The sequence below is a fragment of the Protopterus annectens genome, chromosome 10.part0 (genome assembly GCF_019279795.1).
Source record: "Protopterus annectens isolate FY-2018-M chromosome 10.part0, PAN1.0, whole genome shotgun sequence".
In the NCBI taxonomy this organism is placed as follows: domain Eukaryota; kingdom Metazoa; phylum Chordata; order Ceratodontiformes; family Protopteridae; genus Protopterus; species Protopterus annectens.
The window spans coordinates 1,684,367,679-1,684,387,550 of NC_056744.1; the positions used below are offsets into that span (position 1 = coordinate 1,684,367,679).

Here is a 19,872-nt window from a genome sequence, read left to right on the forward strand (position 1 = left end):
GAAGTGGGACCACAGTGCCGTCGCCACTCCTTGGAGTGCGTATCCTGAGGTGAGGCTAAGATTAAACAGCTGTCCTAACTGCGGGTTTAATTCCTCATTGAGTTCGTGGAGCACACAGCCGGGGACACCATCCGGTCCCATGGATGCTGTGTTTTTGCTTTGGAGAGCAGTTCTCACCTGGGCGTTGGAGATGTTTGGGGGCTACAATCCTCTGGTATAGATATCTCTCCTTTTGGAGGGAGGGGGAGGAGAAGTTTGCACTGAACCTGTCAGCCAGTATGTTGGCAATGTGTGTAGGTTCAGTAATCTTCACATCATTTTGAACTAATTCTGAGCATATCTGGGAGTTTCCTCCTAGGTTTCTAACATAGCTAAAGAAGGCCTTATGATTGTCTTTTGAGTCCTTGGCGATTTTTCTCTCAAAATTTGCCTTGGATGATTTTATGAGAGCTCTTAGTTTTTAACTTATAATGATCAAAGGTGTCTTACCTTTCAAGGATTTTGCTCTATCTTGTAGTAGCTTCCTCCTTTTGTTGTAGAGCTTGTTTATGGCTGGGGTCCACCAGACTGGACGCTTGCCTTTGGTACAAAGAGTCTTAGTTTTGTTTGGGATTGCCTGATCCATGTAGTCCTGTAGGTGCTGGTAGAAGGCATTTGTAAGTGATTCAGCGGTCTGAGTAATGTTTACCACTGGCTCAGGGGCCTTAAAGGAGACCACACTAGTTTTTAGAAGTGTGAAGTCGGCTTTTGAGAAGTTTTTCACTGTGGTCTTTTTTATTTCAGGTGGGGCGGGATGAGGACCTCCAGCGAGATTAGTTTATGATCTGATCTCACCAGTGAGGGGTATACTTCCGGTGTTGAACATTGTGATCCCATGTTCATGATGATGAGATCAAGTATGTTTTCTCCTCTTGTGGGGATGGTGACTAGTTGTTCCATGGCATTTGAGTTTATGAACTCCAGGAACCTTTGGGCTAGAGTGTTTGGGCTTCAGTAGTGTTCCCAGTCTATATTAGGGTAGTTGAAGTCACCTAGTATGATGGTGTTTGGAGATACATTTATCCCCTCCATTGTTTTCAGGAAGGCCATGTGAGGTTCCTGAGTTTGAGAGGGTGGCCTGTAACATGCTACAAATTGCAGAGCAGTCTTGCCTATGGTTAATTGCACCTGGATGGTCTCCGATGGTCTCCGATGCATCGTGCGTTGCCACCCCCCACCCAAGCACTGGATATTTCTACTGCACTTCCCACAGAAGCTGCCAAACTACCTCTACTGAATACACCTGATTTGGAGGATTAGCATTTGTACTTCTGAGAATCCACCTAGATTGCCATTTTCTTCACTTGTCATAGAAAGTAAGCCCTACAGCCTGTAAAAGAACCACATTCTGATCTTATGAATATAGATGAGCATGAGGACATAGACTCACCAGTAAACAGAGAGCCTCATTCTCTGGCTTGACTGTCATTTCCTCACCACGCTCCAGTAAACTGTATGCATTCCTGCTGCTACTGCTTCCCTCTGCTTGGTTAATCTATCTGCTTCTGTAAACAAGACCCTGAAGTACTTAACTCTGGCATATGCGGTAGCTGCTTATCCACCCCCCCCCCCAAGCACAGCCCCCAAAAACTGTAGTAATTAAGACATTCTTTTCAGGAAAAAACTATTACCTGTGGTTTTGGAGGTGCTTGTTTTCATCCCGGACACTTCTCGTCAGTGAACTGCTGCATTGCATACCAGAGAATACAGTTACTTGAGGATAAGAGGAAATCCGTATTTGCAAACAGCCAAGAAGTAGCTCTGTCTTCTGATGCTATTCATTCCAAACATCAGCTGTGTCTTGATATCTTTTCTGTGGAAATTGTGAACAGAACAGGGAGAGAAGAGACAACCTACTTGGAAGTCATATGTCCACCTTAAATTTACTGCATTGAGAACACAACTTGACTCTTACTGCAGAAATAAGGATCAAATGGCGCACATCATCTACTACCACTGGTCAGTGTGTTGTATGATTTCCCATAATACATTCTAGAGTATGCAGCAGTCATCTTGCCTTATCCAGCTCCACAAAAACATGTAAACCATCCTGTCAGACTTTCATTAGCACTCCATTGTCTGTGCAAGGTTAGATAGTCAGTCTATAATTCCACAGCCTTGGTGGAGTCTATTTTCTTGCTCTTCGAAGGCTCAGCTATTAAACAGTTCCAGTGCAACTACCTGTCCATTTTGCCAATCCCAAGTGTGCCATCCCCACCTTCTGTGTAACAGTATCCATTTATATCTGTGCATTTCATAGTCTCTGAAAGGTCTGATAGACTCATGCAGCTTTGCCATTGCTTAACTATCTAATTGCAACATTTACCTCATCTTTTGAAATGGACAAGTCTCACCATGTGTTTCTGGTACTGCTTCCTCAAAGGAGGTTTCATCCAACTGTAGAATGAGTTCTGAGGCCAACTGAAATTCTTTGAATGTTACTTCACCAGACTGTGTGTTTGGGCCAAATTTCAATGACTGCTGCAGCTTCTGTACTCCTGACCTTGGTGACCCCCCACCCAAATATTTCATCATTCATTACGTTTTCTTTTATTACTTATTTTGCCTATTTCTGCGCTAGAACATTCCTAAGAATAAAGCTCAGGACAGTGTTGTACCACAACCTCTAGGCACAGCATGTGTAGAAATAGATTTTAGCTCAGGTGCATTCTCGTTGTCACCTCAAAGGGCATAAATGTAGTAAGATTTCAAAATATTGACATGTCTTGCTAATTTGGGGTACAATGGATATTTTATTTGAAGTACTGCAGTTTGTGTTAAACTCAAAATATAATAAATGTGTGTCTTGCTTTTTATAAAATTCTTTGCTGACAGAGCTGAAGCACAAAGTACATACTTTTTTAAAATGGGCCACGGTATGTTGACATACAGTATCTGTCCTGTAAGATATGTCTAATCTTTAGTAGCATAAGAAGTTTCCTTTAATGTGTTTGTCAGCTAGGAGTCGCATTGAATCATATCACTGAATTCTTTTTGAGATGTCTTTTAACCCATATACTTTCACACACAGCACATTTAAGGCAGTTTCTTTTTTTTTCAATTTCTAAGCTGCAGAGCTGGTGTCACCCTAGTTCTCGTGAAGTGGATATTGCAGAACCTTCCCATGGAGGGTTACCAGTCTTTTCTGTAATTCTGTCCACCCACGTGTGCTGTGAAACTTTCATAAATGCAAATTGCAGAAATGCCACCCACTAGAGAAGGCTTCAGAAGTAGCAGTGTCTTCCCTCAGCTGATAGCTGTTTATGTAATTTTGTTCTGCCAGCTTCTGAAGCCCATGTGACTTACAGAGACGTAGGTAGTAAGCTTGCACTAAAATGGTATCACGACTCCTTTCTTAATCTGTTTAAAAGGGTAAATGGATGCTCATAAGTAGTAGGAGAGTGGGGGTGGGTAACTGAAGGAAATCCTGCTTGTCTGCTGGTTGATTGTGTTGCTGGTTTCAGCAGCTTGTTGCCAGCCACGCATCCATCAACAGTATCATTACCTCCAGCTATTACAATGAGGTCCAGCTTTATAAAAGCCAAACCTTTTTTGCACGTAAGTTCATTCTCTTTGCTGAAAACAAATGAATCTGTTTGGGGAGGGAGGGAGGGGGCTGTTGACGATTTGATGTGGTGGCAAAAAGAAAATGATCTATGCATTATATAGGACATTTAAATGTTGCAGTGAAAATGGATAGTGTTGCCTATTTCATAATGGAATGTAAGTTTATTAGTCTGTGACTTTTGATGCAGGCAGCATCTTTTAATACTATGTACTTTGTACTGTTAATAGAAGATGGGCATGTCACATTGAGCACTGTTACTGGAGCTGATTTGTGCCGTTTCTGCCAGGTCAGAATTGTGATGTCAGTGTTTCTCACACAGTCTCTGAGCTGGATAGATGAACTGTTTCACAGCCAGGGAAAGATGCATTGACTCAAGACAGCGATTTCCATTAATTGGACTTTTTAGCGTTCAGTCTCTGTGAATATAGAGTGATTGATGGGGATATCACTTATTCTTTTAAGTTTTGTTTCTTCTGTCTTTTTGTGACTGAAAGAAAAGAGAGGGGGAGAAAGAGAAAGTTTTTATAATCTCTTTGTGTGTGTGTATGAACATAAGCATGCAGGTGCTTGTTTTCCCAGAAAACAATTTTAGTATTATTTTTAGGCTACTGAATAGCTCCGTATGGGGTGAAATATGTTTCTCTGACATAATGTATAAGTGAATGGTAATTCAAAAGTACTGTATTAGAAAGTACCACGAGCAAGTTCCAGATGTAGGAAGGAGGAAGAAAAAAAACTGTGATCAACAGACATGAACAAATTTTATAGGATCATTTCTTTACTGGCTTGTAGAGGTTCTGAACTTAGCTTTTCCAGAAAATGGAACTCCCAAGTTCATCATTCTGAGCTCTTCGTATACATTTTTATTGTAAAAGCATGCATTTTTTTTATTTTTAAAGCAGAACTGATATTTTTAAGCAATGTAATGCTTAAAAGATTGTTCAGCAAAACTTAAAAAGCAGCTTCTTTTAGAATTTATTACTGTCTACTTATTAAGCACTAAGACATTTTATCAGCAGCACTTAGTAAATTTAGCTGTGAATTTCACTTTAAATTTATAGAGAGAGATGGTTTGTCAAGCTTCTTGGGAAAACCTATGTCTTAGTGTTGGAAAGGGTATTTCATTTACTTGTCAAACTTTTGATTTAGGAGGAGAATTGTGGATTCCATCCTGTCCATGGAGTAATGGATAAATTGTTTATCCTTGCAAGATATTGGAGGGGTCATGAGAATTTACCACTACTGTCAGTAGATTTATTTGTGGACCTGGAGAAGGCATATGACATTGTACCCTGCAGTGTCTTGAGACCCCAGTGCTGTATGTTGTTCAGTCCCAGTGTACAAAGGCAAATGTTATCTCTCTTTTTTTTTTTTTTCTGCACTTGCATACCAGTGACCACCGGCTTCTCCGTGGCTGGCTGCCCTGCATTCTTAAGGTTCTGCTCACCTTTCCTTAACTTGATTATTATTTTGAAAAACAACACATTTAAAATCGCAATATGGACGAATGCAAATAAAAGCTTGCCATATACAAAAGAAACTAGCTGGTTAAAAACAGACCATGCTAAGCTCCAATATCCCACTTTTTCATTGCCAGCCTCAAAGACCATCTGTTCAGAGACGATGTGGATACAGACATTTATCTGATTAATATTTAGTTAATTTATCTGTTTAATGAGGATACTGCAGCTCTGGAACAGACTCCCCATCCACATAAAACAAAGTTCATCCCTGTCCACATTCATGTGCAGTTTGGATCTATTGATGGGAAACAGAAAATTTACCCCAGGACTGCCTCTTGTACTACTAATGGACAGAGGCAGCTCCTAAATGCTTTATCCCATGCATGAGTCCCCTCAAATTATTTATGATATGATCCCATTTATTCTCATTAGGGGTGATACATAACTATCAACCAGAGAATGGGTAAGGCTAGTATCTAACAAAATGGGATGAGTTAATTCAAGCACAAAAAAGGGAAATTGGCTAGGCTTAAAATGGCCTTCAAGAGCATCTTTCCTAGTGATTACCTATGAACCTATCTGCACATCTGCTATTGGTCAGTCCACCGTCACTGTCAAGACCATAAAGATGTCTTGTTTGGAATACACAGAGACTTTATTTTTATGATGCACTGGCCAAACCCAAAGACATGAATTGCATATATTTTCTTTATGCACAAACTTCATAAGTATTTTGCTATGTGGATAACTTTCAGCAGTAATTTATAATGGTGGTGTATTGTTTAAAGACATGCAGGTAGGTCCGTGCGTGAATGGTTGTGCCTTCTTTGAAGGTTGGGCTTTGGGATTTGGGCTGGCAACTCGGCACCATAAAAAATGCACTGCCAGTCATTACCAGACTGGAGTTCCACTGTGGCGACCCCTAACCAGGAAAAGCCGAAAGACTTACATTTTGTACGCTGTAAACGCTTCTAAAAGAATCTGGAAGTATACATTCTGTAGTTCAGTGTAGAGGGTAATTGAAAGCAACGTAAATAATTTCCGCTGTTTCATTAAGACAAAAGTTATCAACAACACTTAAAGAATAACTTAAATACAGATTTCACAAAATGTAAACCATTTATACCTTTGAAAGGTTCAGTCATAAAATGTAATTGCATTTGTGCATGAAAAGGCTTTTTATTTTCAGTTTAGTTGTACACTAAACACACAATGTTGATATGCACTTGTCTGTAGATATTGTCTGGAAAGTATTTTTTTATTTCTGGAGTTAGACTCTGCTGCAGTATTATCAGAAATAAAAGTGAGTATGCCATGTGTTTTGATGGCACACTGTGATGTTACTGGGGTGTCACAATAATTCTGTTCACAAAACTGGACTGAGACCCGACTAAAGGCTGTGCATTGCCAAATGAAATACTTTGTTAGTGAAGCTTCTTTAGTCTTTGGAAAGACTTCATCTTGATTTCATAACCTGGGTTGCCCTTTCCTTCAAAAGTACTTGTTCTTTTGCACAGATACCACCTAATTAACATAAAGACATCAGTTTACCTTTATTGATTTGTCTTTCATTTGTATATAGGTATCACATATTTCCTCATGAAATTTGCACTTAAAACATGTGCCTTTTGCTGTCTTCCTTGTGAAATTCAAAGGAACTGCAGTATCGGTAGTGTCTGGGTTGCATTATACCCCTTTTTATGTTTCAAACCATGTTTTTCGTCGTTTGTTAAAAAATACCTCTCCTACATATCCTGAGGCATATTCTCACAGTGTCTTGTAATTCTATCCCTTTCCAACTATTTACATCCTGCTGTCAGGCCTGAACATGATTTTGATTGCCGCACCTCGCATTCACCACTGTGGAAACATTTTCTGTATCACAGCAGTAACACTGGACGCTTTAAGCAGTTAACTTTGTTGTTTTTTACTGAACATGAAACTGATACTGGAATTCAAGTTTTCATTTTTTTCATAGTGTAATAGATTATGGTTTAACTATGTTAATTATTTCTAAAGAAATGCAACACAAGTTCTTTTGTCTTTAATAAAAATGGGTCTTAAATTTACTTCTAAAATAGTGTGCCTTCCTATACTGTGGTCAGCACTGTAACTGCAGGTTTTAATCTCTCTCGTCTCCTCCCTCTAGTTCTAGTCATGACTGACTGGAGTAGTCTGCTTTGGAAGTGGCCACAAGAGGTGGTAGTCTCTGTACATGTAACTATCAATACAAAGCAAAAGACTGTCAAATGCATACTTGGCGGGTCCAGTTTTTGCTAGAGCTTATATTTATGACAAGCATCTAAATATTTAAGCAACTGTACTTTATTGTTTTGCCACTATCTTTTCATTATGGAGTAGAAATAAGGATGAATCTTTTTTAAATTGCCTTAAAACATTTTTGGGCCTGTTGGGCTAATCACAGTTTTCCATTTTTATATCAGCATTTAGGTCCAACAGTGATCAGTCCTGAGGATGAGGCAACAGATACAGAAGATAATGAAGAGGAAGACTTGGGAGTAATGGATGAACAACGCAGTGTTATATTGCATCTTCTGTCACAGCTGAAACTTGGCATGGACCTCACAAGGGTAAAAGCATCTACTAATTGTTAATGTAAAACAATCTGCCATTGTGACATGTTAACATTCCATATCATAAGAGCTAAGTTTGGATTTACCTTCCAAGCAAACTTTTGTTTAGTTAAAGAAACATTTTTCTCAGCCGGCTGATGTGTTGTGAACTTTGCTTTTGCCCCTATTCTTTATTGCAAACACAGGTTGAAAAGTGAGGAAGAAAATAGGAAAGCTTTTACTCTTGGGCTCAACTTCTTATGTTATTCTGTTGAAGTTTGTAACATTTACTTTACTGTACAGCAGCTGTAGGAAGAAAGTATATATGCCTTTGAAGAATCAGTAGTTAGTTTTGTTGTTTATTAATTAGAATATTCATGCACACATTTCAATAGGAAGAACTCCTCCTCATGGAAACTAGAAAGGAATCTGTTACCACATCATCCGAGTTACTGAAGACCGTCTGATTCTCCTTTCTGAGTTGCATTGTTATTTGGAAAGTAAAGAGTAGTCTTTTTCACTGCCTGTTTGTCAGTTTGTGCTGGCAACGAGTAGCATGTCACCTACTTTTTGAAGTTAGCATTACCTGCAGTTACTGGACCATTGCCTCAATGTCTCATTTTCTGTCTCATTAATAGCACCATTGTGAGAACAAGTCTAACCAGTTGACTCCCATTCCCAGTCTAGCTGAAAACTACTGCTTTATGTTCTGCTACCCATGTATCAAAAGCTGTGGGAAAGACAGAAGTCCGCAACTTATCAGGCACCTCAAGCATAATTTACACCTGGAATGCACTCTTACCAACTTTTCCCTAAAAGATGGCGTAATAATGAAAATGGATTAAGATTCCTGTACAGTGTTGCTTTTGTAACAAAAGCCTTTGATACTGCAGTCAGCCATTTCTCTTTATCAAATTGTCTTCTAGTGGCATGCAAACCAGACACAAAATTGCTAAGGGTACCTTATTTACCAGAAAAAGAAAAAGCCTACAATATTCAGTATTCTTTTTCATTTACATACTTTGTAATAAACTTGTTACTGGATAACGTCTAAGGTCTTAACCCAGTCATTTCAGTATGCAAGCATGGGAAAAAGCGCACTGATTTTTCTTTTGTCATACTCTCTTAACGAGACCCTTCCTCACTCCCCCTTCTTTTCCTGTGTTTTTTTTCATTGCAGTGCTTATATTTCTTAAAATTGAACAAAGAAAAAGAGAAAAGAAGGGAGAAAAAGAAAAAAAGAAAAAGCACCTGTTTATATTAGTATCCCCATTGCATTTAAAAAAAAAAAAAAAAAAAAAACTAAGAAAAATTTACTTCAAGACTAATTTGTTTTTGTATTATCCTTAAAGCTCTCACAACTGGGAGAACCCCTGATTGTTTTCAGAGAACATTATATCCTAGCAAATTTCTGTTTTCCTTTATTTTTTGGTTTTCTTTTCCCCCAGCCAGTCCCCTTCCTCCAGACTATCTCCAGTTTCTCTTTATCAGATTGTCTCCATGGAGACATGAAGACCATTTGCAGAATTGCTACTTACTATACATGCATTTGCTAGGGAAAAAAAGCTTCATAATATTCAATATTCTTTTTCATTTACCTGCCATCTATTAAAACTAATCAATCTAAGCTCCTGAATCCAGTCATTTCCCCATGCAAGAACGAAAAAAGCACTTAAGCCTTGGCACATGCAATAAACACTGTGATCTGTAGTGTGTAAGTCGAGATAAGTAGGGGTTCTAATATCACTGGCAGCCACTTATAGGTTCATAGGTAGGTACTAGGCTATTAGCCCTAGGGCCTATATAAGCCTAGCCAAAAAGGTACCCTGGCTTTCGCCACCCAAGAAAATTATTTTCCTGTGCCCCTGTCGAGCAGAGGCACAGAAGTGATCCCTGGGGTGAATTTCCTATTTCCCTTCCAATCATCAAGATTTTTCTTGAAGAGTGCTAATGAGGAGCTCTGTTTGACATAGATAGGTAGTCTGTTCCAGAGTATGGGAAGTCTGTGGGACAGGAATCTATCCCTCCAGCATGTTCTGTTTATTGTGGTGACAAGGTTTAGGTCCCTAGAGCGTGTAGCTCGCAGGGATTGGGATTTCTTTAAGTGGAGCATGTCCAACAGCTCTGGGTTTGACATAGCTTTGTATGTTAGGCAGAGATCACCTCTGAGTAGGCGATATGCGACGGAGTAAAGCTGGAGTTTTTTAAATGGTCTGCATAGGGCATCTGTTTGAGGCCAGTAATCCTTTTTATGAGGTATTTCTGTGGTCTTTCCAGTTGTAGATGTCTTGTGAGGTACATACCAAAAGGGGCGTTGTACTCTATAATGGGTCTAATGAGTGATGAGTAGAGGGGAACAATGACCTCTTTTTTTCTGGATGAGAAACCTTTTGTGATGAGGTGAGCCACGTAGAAGGATTTCCTGACCACTGTGGCGATGTGATTATCAAAGGAGAGACTACTGTCCACCTGTGTCCCAAGGTCTTTTATCACACTTTTGGCGTTAAGTAGACTACCACTTATGTGATAGTTCATGGGTATAGAGTTTTTGCCAAAGGGGATGACAATACACTTTTTAGCATTGAGCTTCAGGCCATGGCTGTGACACCAGGCATCTGTCTCAGAGAGGCCCTTTTTTCGTATGTCCACATTGTTAAGAGTTTCGATTATGGCTCCTAGTTTGCAGTCATCTGCAAACTTTGTTAGCCAAAGACCTTCTGTGTTAGCCTGTACTTCAGAGAAGTAGATACCAAACAGGAGAGGACCCAGGACTGAACCCTGTGGTACTCCATTTGTCACTGGTCTGAAGTCGGATTTGGAGTCTGCTACTTTCACAGTGTGGGTTCTGTCCGTGAGCCAGTTGGCAACCCATCTTGTGACATAGGGATTTATACCTAGTTTAGTGAGCTTATCTATAATTCCAGAGTGGGGGATGGTGTCAAAAGCCTTGGCGAGATCTAGATAAGCTGTGTGAACCGCCTTACCCTCATCTATGGCTTTGGTGACTGCTTCAAAGAAGTCCATCAGGTTTAGGCGACATGATCTGCCTTTTACAAACCCGAACTGGGTAGGGTCCAGAGTTTGGAGATTACCAATGTCTTTGTTTGAGTTCCATGATGATACGTTCCATGGCCTTGCAGACCAGGCTCATCAGGCTAATGGGGTGGTAGTTCCCCTGGGTCCGTTGTAGCTCCCCCTTTGTGGAGTGGGATAACCGTCATGATGCACCATTCAGTGGGCACAAAGCCTTAGGTGAGGCTATGATTGAACATGGTACTTAGGGTGCCAGTTCATTCTGTAGTTCGTATAGAACGCAGCCTGGGATATTGTCAGGTCCCATGGATGCTGTGTTCTTGCTTTTGGAGAGTTTTTTTTTTTTTTACCTGTGCAGCAGTGATTACAGGAACTTTGCATTCTTCCGGTATAGAGATGGGCCCTCTAGGGGGTGAGAGGGGGGGTAAAGTTAGCACTGAACCTATCTGCCAGGATGTTGGCAATATCACTTGGTTCTGTATATTTAGTGCCATTATGCTGTAACTCAGAGCAGATCTGAGTGTTGCCATTGAGATTCTTGACATAGCTATAGAATGCTTTGTGGTTATCTTTAGAGTCAATGGCAATTTTGTTTTCGTAACTAGTTTTGGAGGATTTTATGAGGGATCTCAGCTTCATACTGAGGTTGACCAGGGAGTTCCTCCAGTCATGGGATTTTACTCTTTTGCAACAGCTTCTTTCTTCTGTTGTAGTGTTTGTTTATGGTAGAGGACCACCAGATTGGCTTCCTTTTTTTGGAGGATAGCATCTTGGTTCTATTAGGGATAGCATGATCCATGCACTCGTGTAAGTGCTTATAAAGTGCATTTGTGTAGGATTCAGCAGTCGTACCTCTATTGTCCGTCTGATGGGTGTCATGAAGTTTTCTACTTCTGTCTTAAGAAGTGTGAAGTTGGCTTTGGAGATGTTTTTTGCGGAGGTTTCCCTAATTGGGGTGGGGGTGGGATGTGGATGTCTAGGGTGATTAGCTTGTGGTCGGATCTGACCAACGAGGAATTGACCTCTGGTGTGGAACACCAGTTGCCCATGTTGATAATGACCAGGTCTAGGATATTGCTGCCCCTGGTGTGTGTTTGTGTGTGTGTGTTGTGTGTGTGTGTGTGTGTGTGTGTGTGTATCCCCCTGCCAAACTGAGCAACATTAGTTTTAACGTTGTCATGCCTTTTAACCAGGCTACTTTTTTGTTAATCATTGCATTGCCTGTATTTCTCAAAACTTTATAAGAAGAGGAAGAAGGAAAAGACCACCACCACCTGTTTGCCATCCCCATTACACATAAAAATAGCATGCAAAGAAAACCATGCACCACAAATACAGTACTGCTAAGAAAAGAAAGTGTGATCATTACTTACAGATAGCTTTCTTCCCTCTCTTCCCCTCCCCAAAGCCTTTGTCCAAACATTAATGACATGAAGTAGGGCATACGTTAGTGTCCCCCACAAATCCAATAAATTTTGAAAAAGTCCAATATTTCCAGATTTTCTTGTTCTGTCATATTCACAAATATACTTATTGCACTGTAATCCCACGTTAAGTTACTGGTTTTATTACTGTTCTTTTCCATCTACGAAATCCTGTCTCTGCTTCATTTCCAAGGTACTAAACCAACTGACTCTTGAGCATATTTACACCTTGCCAGTACACAGCTTTAGATTATACTTCCTTTTTCATAGGCCTGTCAAACCAAGAGTGAATTTTGAATATCCATTCCAATCATCCAGTTCCTGTTTGAAGGAAGATCATGTATACACAGATTGATTTGAAAGAGGAGTCTATTCTAGAGATGGGGTAGGCTCACTGTAATGAACCTATACTGCTACCACATTTTATTTATTTGTTTGTTTGTTTAATTATTTAACATTTGATGTGAAGTTATTCAATCTCGCCGTTCATTCATCACTGATGGGTTCGGAGCCAATCCTCGGCTTCGATATGGCCGACTAGCAAGCTCAAAGTTCTCCAGTAGCTCAAGACCCCACCCCTTATCCCATAATGCACTGCTGGAATTACCCCAGATCTAGTTTGCCGTGGCACAGATCTCTTGGTTTCCAGCTTGGCTCGAGACTTTATTGGGAGTTTTTCACCTTTCAGCAAGTTATATTTTTTTCTTTTTTATATACCCATGTATTCTTAGTAGCAGATATACTAGATAGTAAATAGTAGTTTTTTTCTGTATTTTTACCCCTTTCCTCAGTATTTCTATCTTGCCTTCGGCCTTTTGGCCTTAGGATTGGTGATTAGTCAGTGATCCCCTTTGGGACTTCCGTTTTGAATCTCTTATTACTGTTTGTAGTTTAGTTGTTAGTGCCCCTTTTGGGCTGTGTGTATGATTGTGTGAGTTACTTAGTTTAAAACAGCTCTTATTTAATCAGTGTGCTTGAGTTGTGTAATGTCTGAAGATAAGAACAAGCATCCAAAGTCTGGGTTTAAAAAGTGCCCAGACTGCGGACAGAAAATGTCAGTCACAGATGCCCATGTGCAGTGTGTTTACTGCTTGGGTGAGGTACATCTGCAAGAGTCTTGCAGCATATGCCATTCCTTTTCCACAAGAGTGTTAGCTGAAAGGAAGAGGAAATTGATTGATAGGGGTATCATTAAACACCCCTTTTCTGAGGCATTGTCTTACCAGGATGGAGCCAGTAAATCATCTAAATCTTCTAAGTCTTCCACTGATTCTAGATCCAAGAAAGGAAAGAGGTCAGAGAGTGTGGTGACTTCGTCTCCACTGCCCTTGGAGCCTACAGTCTGCTCTTTTCGGAACTGGGACACGGCTTTAGAACTGGTTACCGAAAAACCTCCTTCCATATTTCTCCAATCGGCTCCATCTGTCCCACTCTTCCAGGTCCCCTGTTAGCTTATCTGATCTGGATATGGACCGGCTGGTTCAGAAACTCTTAAAGGCACCAGGCCTAGTTAAATTGATGTCTGCTCAAACACAACCGTCAGAGCCAAAGACCACTACCTTTGAATTGTCTGCTCCTCCTCCGAGCCATATCGGACCTTCGGAGCTGGATGAGGCCGACCTGATGATTGTGGATCCCTTGGAGCTGACACCTGCTCAAGTGTCATCGGCTCCATCTGCTCGGACCTTCTCAGCGCCGACTGGGGACTCTAGGAGCCGACACTCTTTGGTCGGGTCTGGGGAGGATAGCCGCACCGACTTGTCTGTGCCGACTCTTCCTCTCGGGGCCTCGGCTCGGATGAGCTCGGCTCCTAACTCTGGCTCGGAGCCCATGGCTTCGGTGCAGGAGGAGATCGTGGCTCCATCTGAGCCATCGACTCTAGCCGAGGTGCATTTGATGCCATGAGGTGAGTGTTGTCTCCCAAGACTTCCTCATCTCAAGGTCTGGCCTCTTCTTCCCCTGAAGTGCTTGTGTCTGTTTCTGTTTCCTCCGGTCTTCCCAAGCGTAGAGACCCAGAGCCCTAGGTAGCCCCACAGGGCGCTCCCTGCTTTTCTGAGACCTCTCCAGAAGTTTTCCCTGAAGAGGTTCCCAGGAAGAGATTATGCAAGAGGAAGCATTTGGACCCCCCCCCCCCCAAGAGTCTATCACATTGGACACTGACCTGGATGAATCAGAAGAGTCCCACAGATCCCCCTCTGAGGACATCTCTTTTGCGGAGATTCTTGAAATCCTTAGGCAGAGGGGTGATTGGCAGTCCAAGAGCCCTACTGAGGATGAGTCAGTTCTCCTGAAGGCGTTTGGGTCTCAACCTTCCACCTCTTGGGTATCTCCGCCCTAAGATGAGCTTATGGATCTGGTCTCTCGTAGGGCGTGGGCGTCTCCAGAATTAATGGAACCTGTTCCTCGGAGGCCTAATAAGATTATTTCAGCCCCTGTGGATAAGTCCTTTTTGCCCAAGGGAGTCCCTGTTGATGCCATGGTGGTGGCAGCAGCCACCAAAAAGGAAATGTCTGAGACTTCCTCATCTGTCTATCCTCCTAATAGAGAATCTTGGATCATGGATAGCTATGGGAAACGCATGTTCAGTTCAGCAACTTTCTCACTCAGATCACTGAACTACTTGACACATTTTACCAGACTGCAGAGAGATCTCCTTAAGGAGTTTGGAGATGCTCTTCAGGGTGCTGTAGCTTCAAATATATCCGATAAGATTGCCACTCCGCTCTCTATCCTCAATTCAATAGTCAACTCGTCCATGCGTCTCGTATCATACGCAGCTGATGGTTTGAGTAGAGTCGCAGGTACAGGAATCGCTCTCCATAGGCATGCCTGGATGCGACTCTGTTCCTTCACGGAACCCTTCAAGTCTTATTGTACTAATACCCCATTTGACGGCTCATCTTTGTTTGGGCCAAAGGTGAAGGAGACTTTGACCAGGTGTGAGTAGGAAGGAAAGACTCTGTCTGCAGTCAGAGTCCATTTTTCCACCCCCACTCGACCCTTTCCCAAAGGTCAGAGGGGAGGAAAGATGTGGTTCCGGAAAGCCCAAGGAGCCTTTCAAGACACACGTGGAGAGCCCCCCTCCAGAGGCAGAGGAGGGGGTTTCAATGGAAGACACCGCCCTCGTGGCAGACGGGGACTGCAACACCAGGGTGACAGAGATCACTCCTCTGGTCAATCTTATCAGCGCTCCTGAAGGGAGGCCCGGCTGTCCTACTCTGGAGGCAGTCGGGGGTCACTTATCTTTGTACCCCAAAGCCTGGCTAAATATAACAAATGACAGTTGGGTACGAAATATCATTTCCAGAGGGTATTTCATACCATTCTCCACCCAGCCTCTTCCCATCAAAAAAATCCCGGACGTTCCACCCAGTCACTTGAGACAAGCAGCAATAGAGGTACCGCTGATTGCTAGAAAAAAAAAAAAAAAGAGTCATCCAGCTAGTCCCAGGAGACCAGACAGGATTCGGAACTTAATCAGGGTTCTTTTTGGTTCCAAAGAAAACAGGGGACTGGAGACCCATTTTGGATCTCAGCAGACTCAACCAATTTGTGAGAAAAGAGAAGTTCCGAATGGTCACACTACAGTCCATACTCCCCTTGTTGGGGAAGGACAGTTGGATGTGCTCAATCGATCTCATGGATGCGTACTACCACATAAAGATGGCCAGACCATCCAGAGATCACCTGCGTTTCTGGCTGGGAACCAATCATTATCAATTCCAAGCTCTGCCCTTTGGTCTCACTACAGCCCCCAGAGTGTTCATCAAGTGCATGGCAGTAGTCACACCTCACCTGAGGCGTCTAGGATTCCGGGTGTTTCCGTATCTAGACGATTGGCTTCTTACCTCCACCACCAGGCATCAACTTCTTCAAGCGAGAGAGGCTACTCTGACACTCTGCGATCAGCTAGGCATTACAGTCAACTTTGAAAAGTCTGCCTTGTTGCCTTCGCAGCATATCGTTTTTATAGGGACAGAACTAGACATGTCAGCCACCACTCTCTGCCTTCTGCCAGAAAGAATCTCTATTCCTTGCCAACACATCATGTCCCTAATATCAAAGAACAGAGCACCAGCAGCAGACGTATCGAAAGTTCTAGGATTGATGGCGGCAGCTATTCTAGCAATCCCCTTAGCAAGGATGTATACGAGAATCCTTCAGTGGCTTCTATTCACGCAATGGTCTTACCAAGAACTTCCAGTAAGTCACATGATCCTGATAAATTCCTGCAAGAAGGATCTTCAGTGGTGGTTGACGTCTCTTCATGTCACAATAAGATGTCCTTTCATGCTTCCCCCTCCTGCTGCCACTGTGACCACGGATGCTTCCCTGATAGGGTGGGGGGGGGGGCTATTTCAAGGAAAGACTGCCCAAGGCACATGGACAGATCAAGGATCACATCTGCATATCAATGTCCTGGAGATGAGAGCAGTACTTCTAGCGTTGCAATACTTTCAGGACTCTCTTCCGTTAGGGACAATGGCAATACAGACAGACAACATGTCAGTGGTCTGGTATCTGAACAAACAAGGCGGGATCAAGTCTTATCCCCTTTGCCGGGAAGCCCTCAGAATAAGGCAGTGGGCACTGTCATCCCAGCGCTTTCTGTTGGCAATGCACATCCCGGGCAAATCAAACGTAATAGCGGACAGACTGAGCAGAGCAATCTCTTTGCCCCATGAATGGTCCTTCAAACAAGAGATTGCGGACAGGATCTTCCGCAAATGGGCCCAGCCTTCCTGCGACCTCTTCGTCAGTCACATCAACAAATGCAGAAGCTATTTTGCCCTTATTCCCATGCTAGGTCACTCCCCGAGGGATGCTGTTGTCCACCATTGGCCCCCGGGTCTCCTGTATGCATTTCCACAAATTCCCCTGATTTCCAAATTCTTACAGAAAGCAAAGTCGCTGGGACAGACAATCATCCTCATAGCCCCCGGCAGATTTGGTTCCCATTTCTTTATCATCATATTCTGGAAGATCCATGGATCCTGGACCCAGTTTCGGACTTGTTGACACATCCGTCAGGAGATCTTCACCCGTCATTGCAGACACTGAAACTAAAATTCTTGTCATGGAAAACTGTCTTCTTAGTAGCCATCACTTCAGCCCGTAAAGTGTCAGAGCTCCAAGCCCTTTCCATCAAGCCCCCTTACATGGTCTTCCATACTGACAGAGTTTCTCTCAGAAATAATCCATCCTTTCTGCCCAAAGTATGTTCTGAGGTTAACATTAATCAAGTCATTGAGTTACCCATTTTCTTCCCTAATCACACCAACAAATTGGAATATATGTTGCATAAACTCGATGTTCATAGACAACTTAGATTTTATTTGGACAGAACTAACGACATTAGGAAATCGGATCAGCTCTTTGTGTCCTTTTTTGAGACCAGGAAAGGTAAACCAGTTGCTAAAACAACCCTGTCTAAGTGGCTGTCTGATTGCATCACCTATACATTATGCTTGTCATAATATGCCATTGTCTAGTAAGGTAAAGGTTCATTCAATCAGAGCAGTTTCTACCTTGTCAGCCTTTCAAGCCAAATTGCCTTTGGATAACATCTGTGCAGCAGCCACCTGGTCTAAACCTCACACTTTTATAACTCATTACAAAGTGGATAAGGCCTCCAGGGACAGGGCTTCATTTGATTCTACTGTTCTGAAGAATGTACTTCCGTGAGCCACCCAAGATCAGGGTGCTAGGGACGCTACCCATCAGTGATGAATGAACGGCGAGATTGAACAACTTCACATAAAGAAGTTATGTACTCACCATAACATTCCATGTGAGTTGTTCCATCTCGCCTTCATTCTCACATCCTTCCCTCCTTCCCCCTCCTGGCTGACAGTTGACCTGGAGGCTGTCTTCATCCTGGTTTTTCAATGTGTATTCATTCCTAGGCAGAGTTATTATTGTACTATTATATGGTACGCAGCAAACAAGATCTGAGGTAATTCCAGCAGTACATTATGGGATAAGGGGTGGGGTCTCAAGGTACTGGAGAACATTGAGCTTGCTAGACGACCATGTCAGAGCCGAGGATCAGCTCCAAACCCATCAGTGATGAATGAAGGCGAGATGGAACAACTCACATGGAACGTTATGGTGAGTACATAACTTCGTTTTAACCAGGAAAGTCTGACTTGGAACAAAGCCAATTTTCAGCCAAGACACAGGGAGAAACTCTCCACAACAGCTCTTTTGTTGTTGAACATTTAGATCTCTGCTTCTGGTATTTATGGAACTAATTAATTTTGTAGAGATACAAGAAATCCAGGAACACTGGGTCCTTAATGGCATAGAAGATAAGGTTTAGTTCTCCCCTCATCTGTCTACAACATGCTTAATAAAGACAACATGCTTTCAGTCTTTTCTGATAGTTTAGGGGTTGTAAGCCAGTGATGATCTTAGGACATAAGGACAATGGAGCAACATCTACTTTTCACTGGTTTTATTTTATTTACGTATTCTAAATTTGTTAGCTGGGGGTAGAGCACTAATCCCATTGGACCAATTTTAGTCTCATCCTGGGAAAAACACAATAGTTATGCAGAGTGAATGACGAAATGCAATATCGGCATATATTCTGTACAAAGTGAATATCATAATTAGCTTGAGGGAATAAAATCAGTAGATAAATGACATACACAGAGTGAGTGGAAAAAAACACAAAATATACACGTGTTTTTTATATATATATATATATATATATATATATGTATATATATATATATATATATATATATGTATATATACACACACACACACATATATATTTATATATATATATATATATATATATAGAGAGAGAGAGAGGGTGAAAATCACAGTTTGCATGCTGAAAGAATCATAATCAGACATAGTTAGAGCAAGGTATGTTGACAGAAAAAGGGAAAGAAGATATTAAATTATATGACCAGAGAGAGAGAGCAGGTGCATTTTCTTAGAGTCTTGAAATGCACTTTTATTTGTGAATGGAAAATAGATCAAGAGGATTGATCTTTATGAAAAGAGAAAGATTCCCACAGTTTGGGACCAAGGACTGGGAAAGCATAGTCTGTGCAGTGAAGCCTAGTTTGGGGAGTTTGGAGGAGAGGACATTTTGTGTTTAAGATGTCTAAAGTTGTATTTTGGTGCATCTGCGAATAGTCTGAAAGCTAGTGGAAGGAAGTTGTCATTCTTGATAAGTTTAAATAGGTGAGAGACAAATAAAATGTCAGCACATTCTTTCACAGGTAGCCAGTTAGCTTTTTCAGTAGTTTTCCAATGATGATCATTTCTTGGGGAGAGTGTGATTAATCTCAAATGGCATTTGAAATGGACTGAATTGTGGATGCATTTCTTTTAGAAGCTGTAGCAGTTAGCGGGCACTAGTAGTCTAGCTAAGCCAGAAAGACACCTTTACCTATGGCATTTTTACAATATCTGGATAGAAAAGGGGATATTGTAATAGCCTAGAATAGGAGACAGTTGATTTTTGTTTTTTGTAGTCCAGGTGGAGTTGGTAGTTTAGGAAAAGGTCAAACCAAATCCCTTGGTATTTGAATGAAGTGATATTTTCAGTAGTGTTAAGATGATTGAGGATTTTTAGAGGTCTGGAGATAGAAGTGAACTTTTGCGTAGTGCTAAAAAGAATTGTCTTTTGGTCATACCTCTCAAGTGTACCTCATTATGAGGAACATTCCTCATTTTGGGTCTTAAAACTCCATGTTCCTCAAAGTTCCACATTGAAAGGGTCTGTCGCACATTGTGTTAGGAATATTTTA

At 41.8% G+C, this 19,872-nt stretch overlaps 1 protein-coding gene across 2 annotated transcripts in view; it reads left to right on the forward strand.

Annotated features, from left to right (window-relative positions):
- OSBPL10 (oxysterol binding protein like 10) overlaps window positions 1-19,872 on the forward strand; it is a 546,334-nt gene that overhangs the window by 147,258 nt on the left and 379,204 nt on the right. Inside the window, exons 1-2 of one of the 2 annotated variants that reach the window (XM_044086442.1) lie at window positions 3,521-3,597; window positions 7,515-7,661. In XM_044086442.1, the coding sequence (XP_043942377.1) occupies window positions 3,559-3,597; window positions 7,515-7,661 (186 nt within the window). In that variant the 5' untranslated portion in view covers window positions 3,521-3,558. Of the gene's footprint in view, window positions 1-3,520; window positions 3,598-7,514; window positions 7,662-19,872 lie in introns of those variants that run through there. The other variant, XM_044086441.1, reaches the window with a different exon arrangement.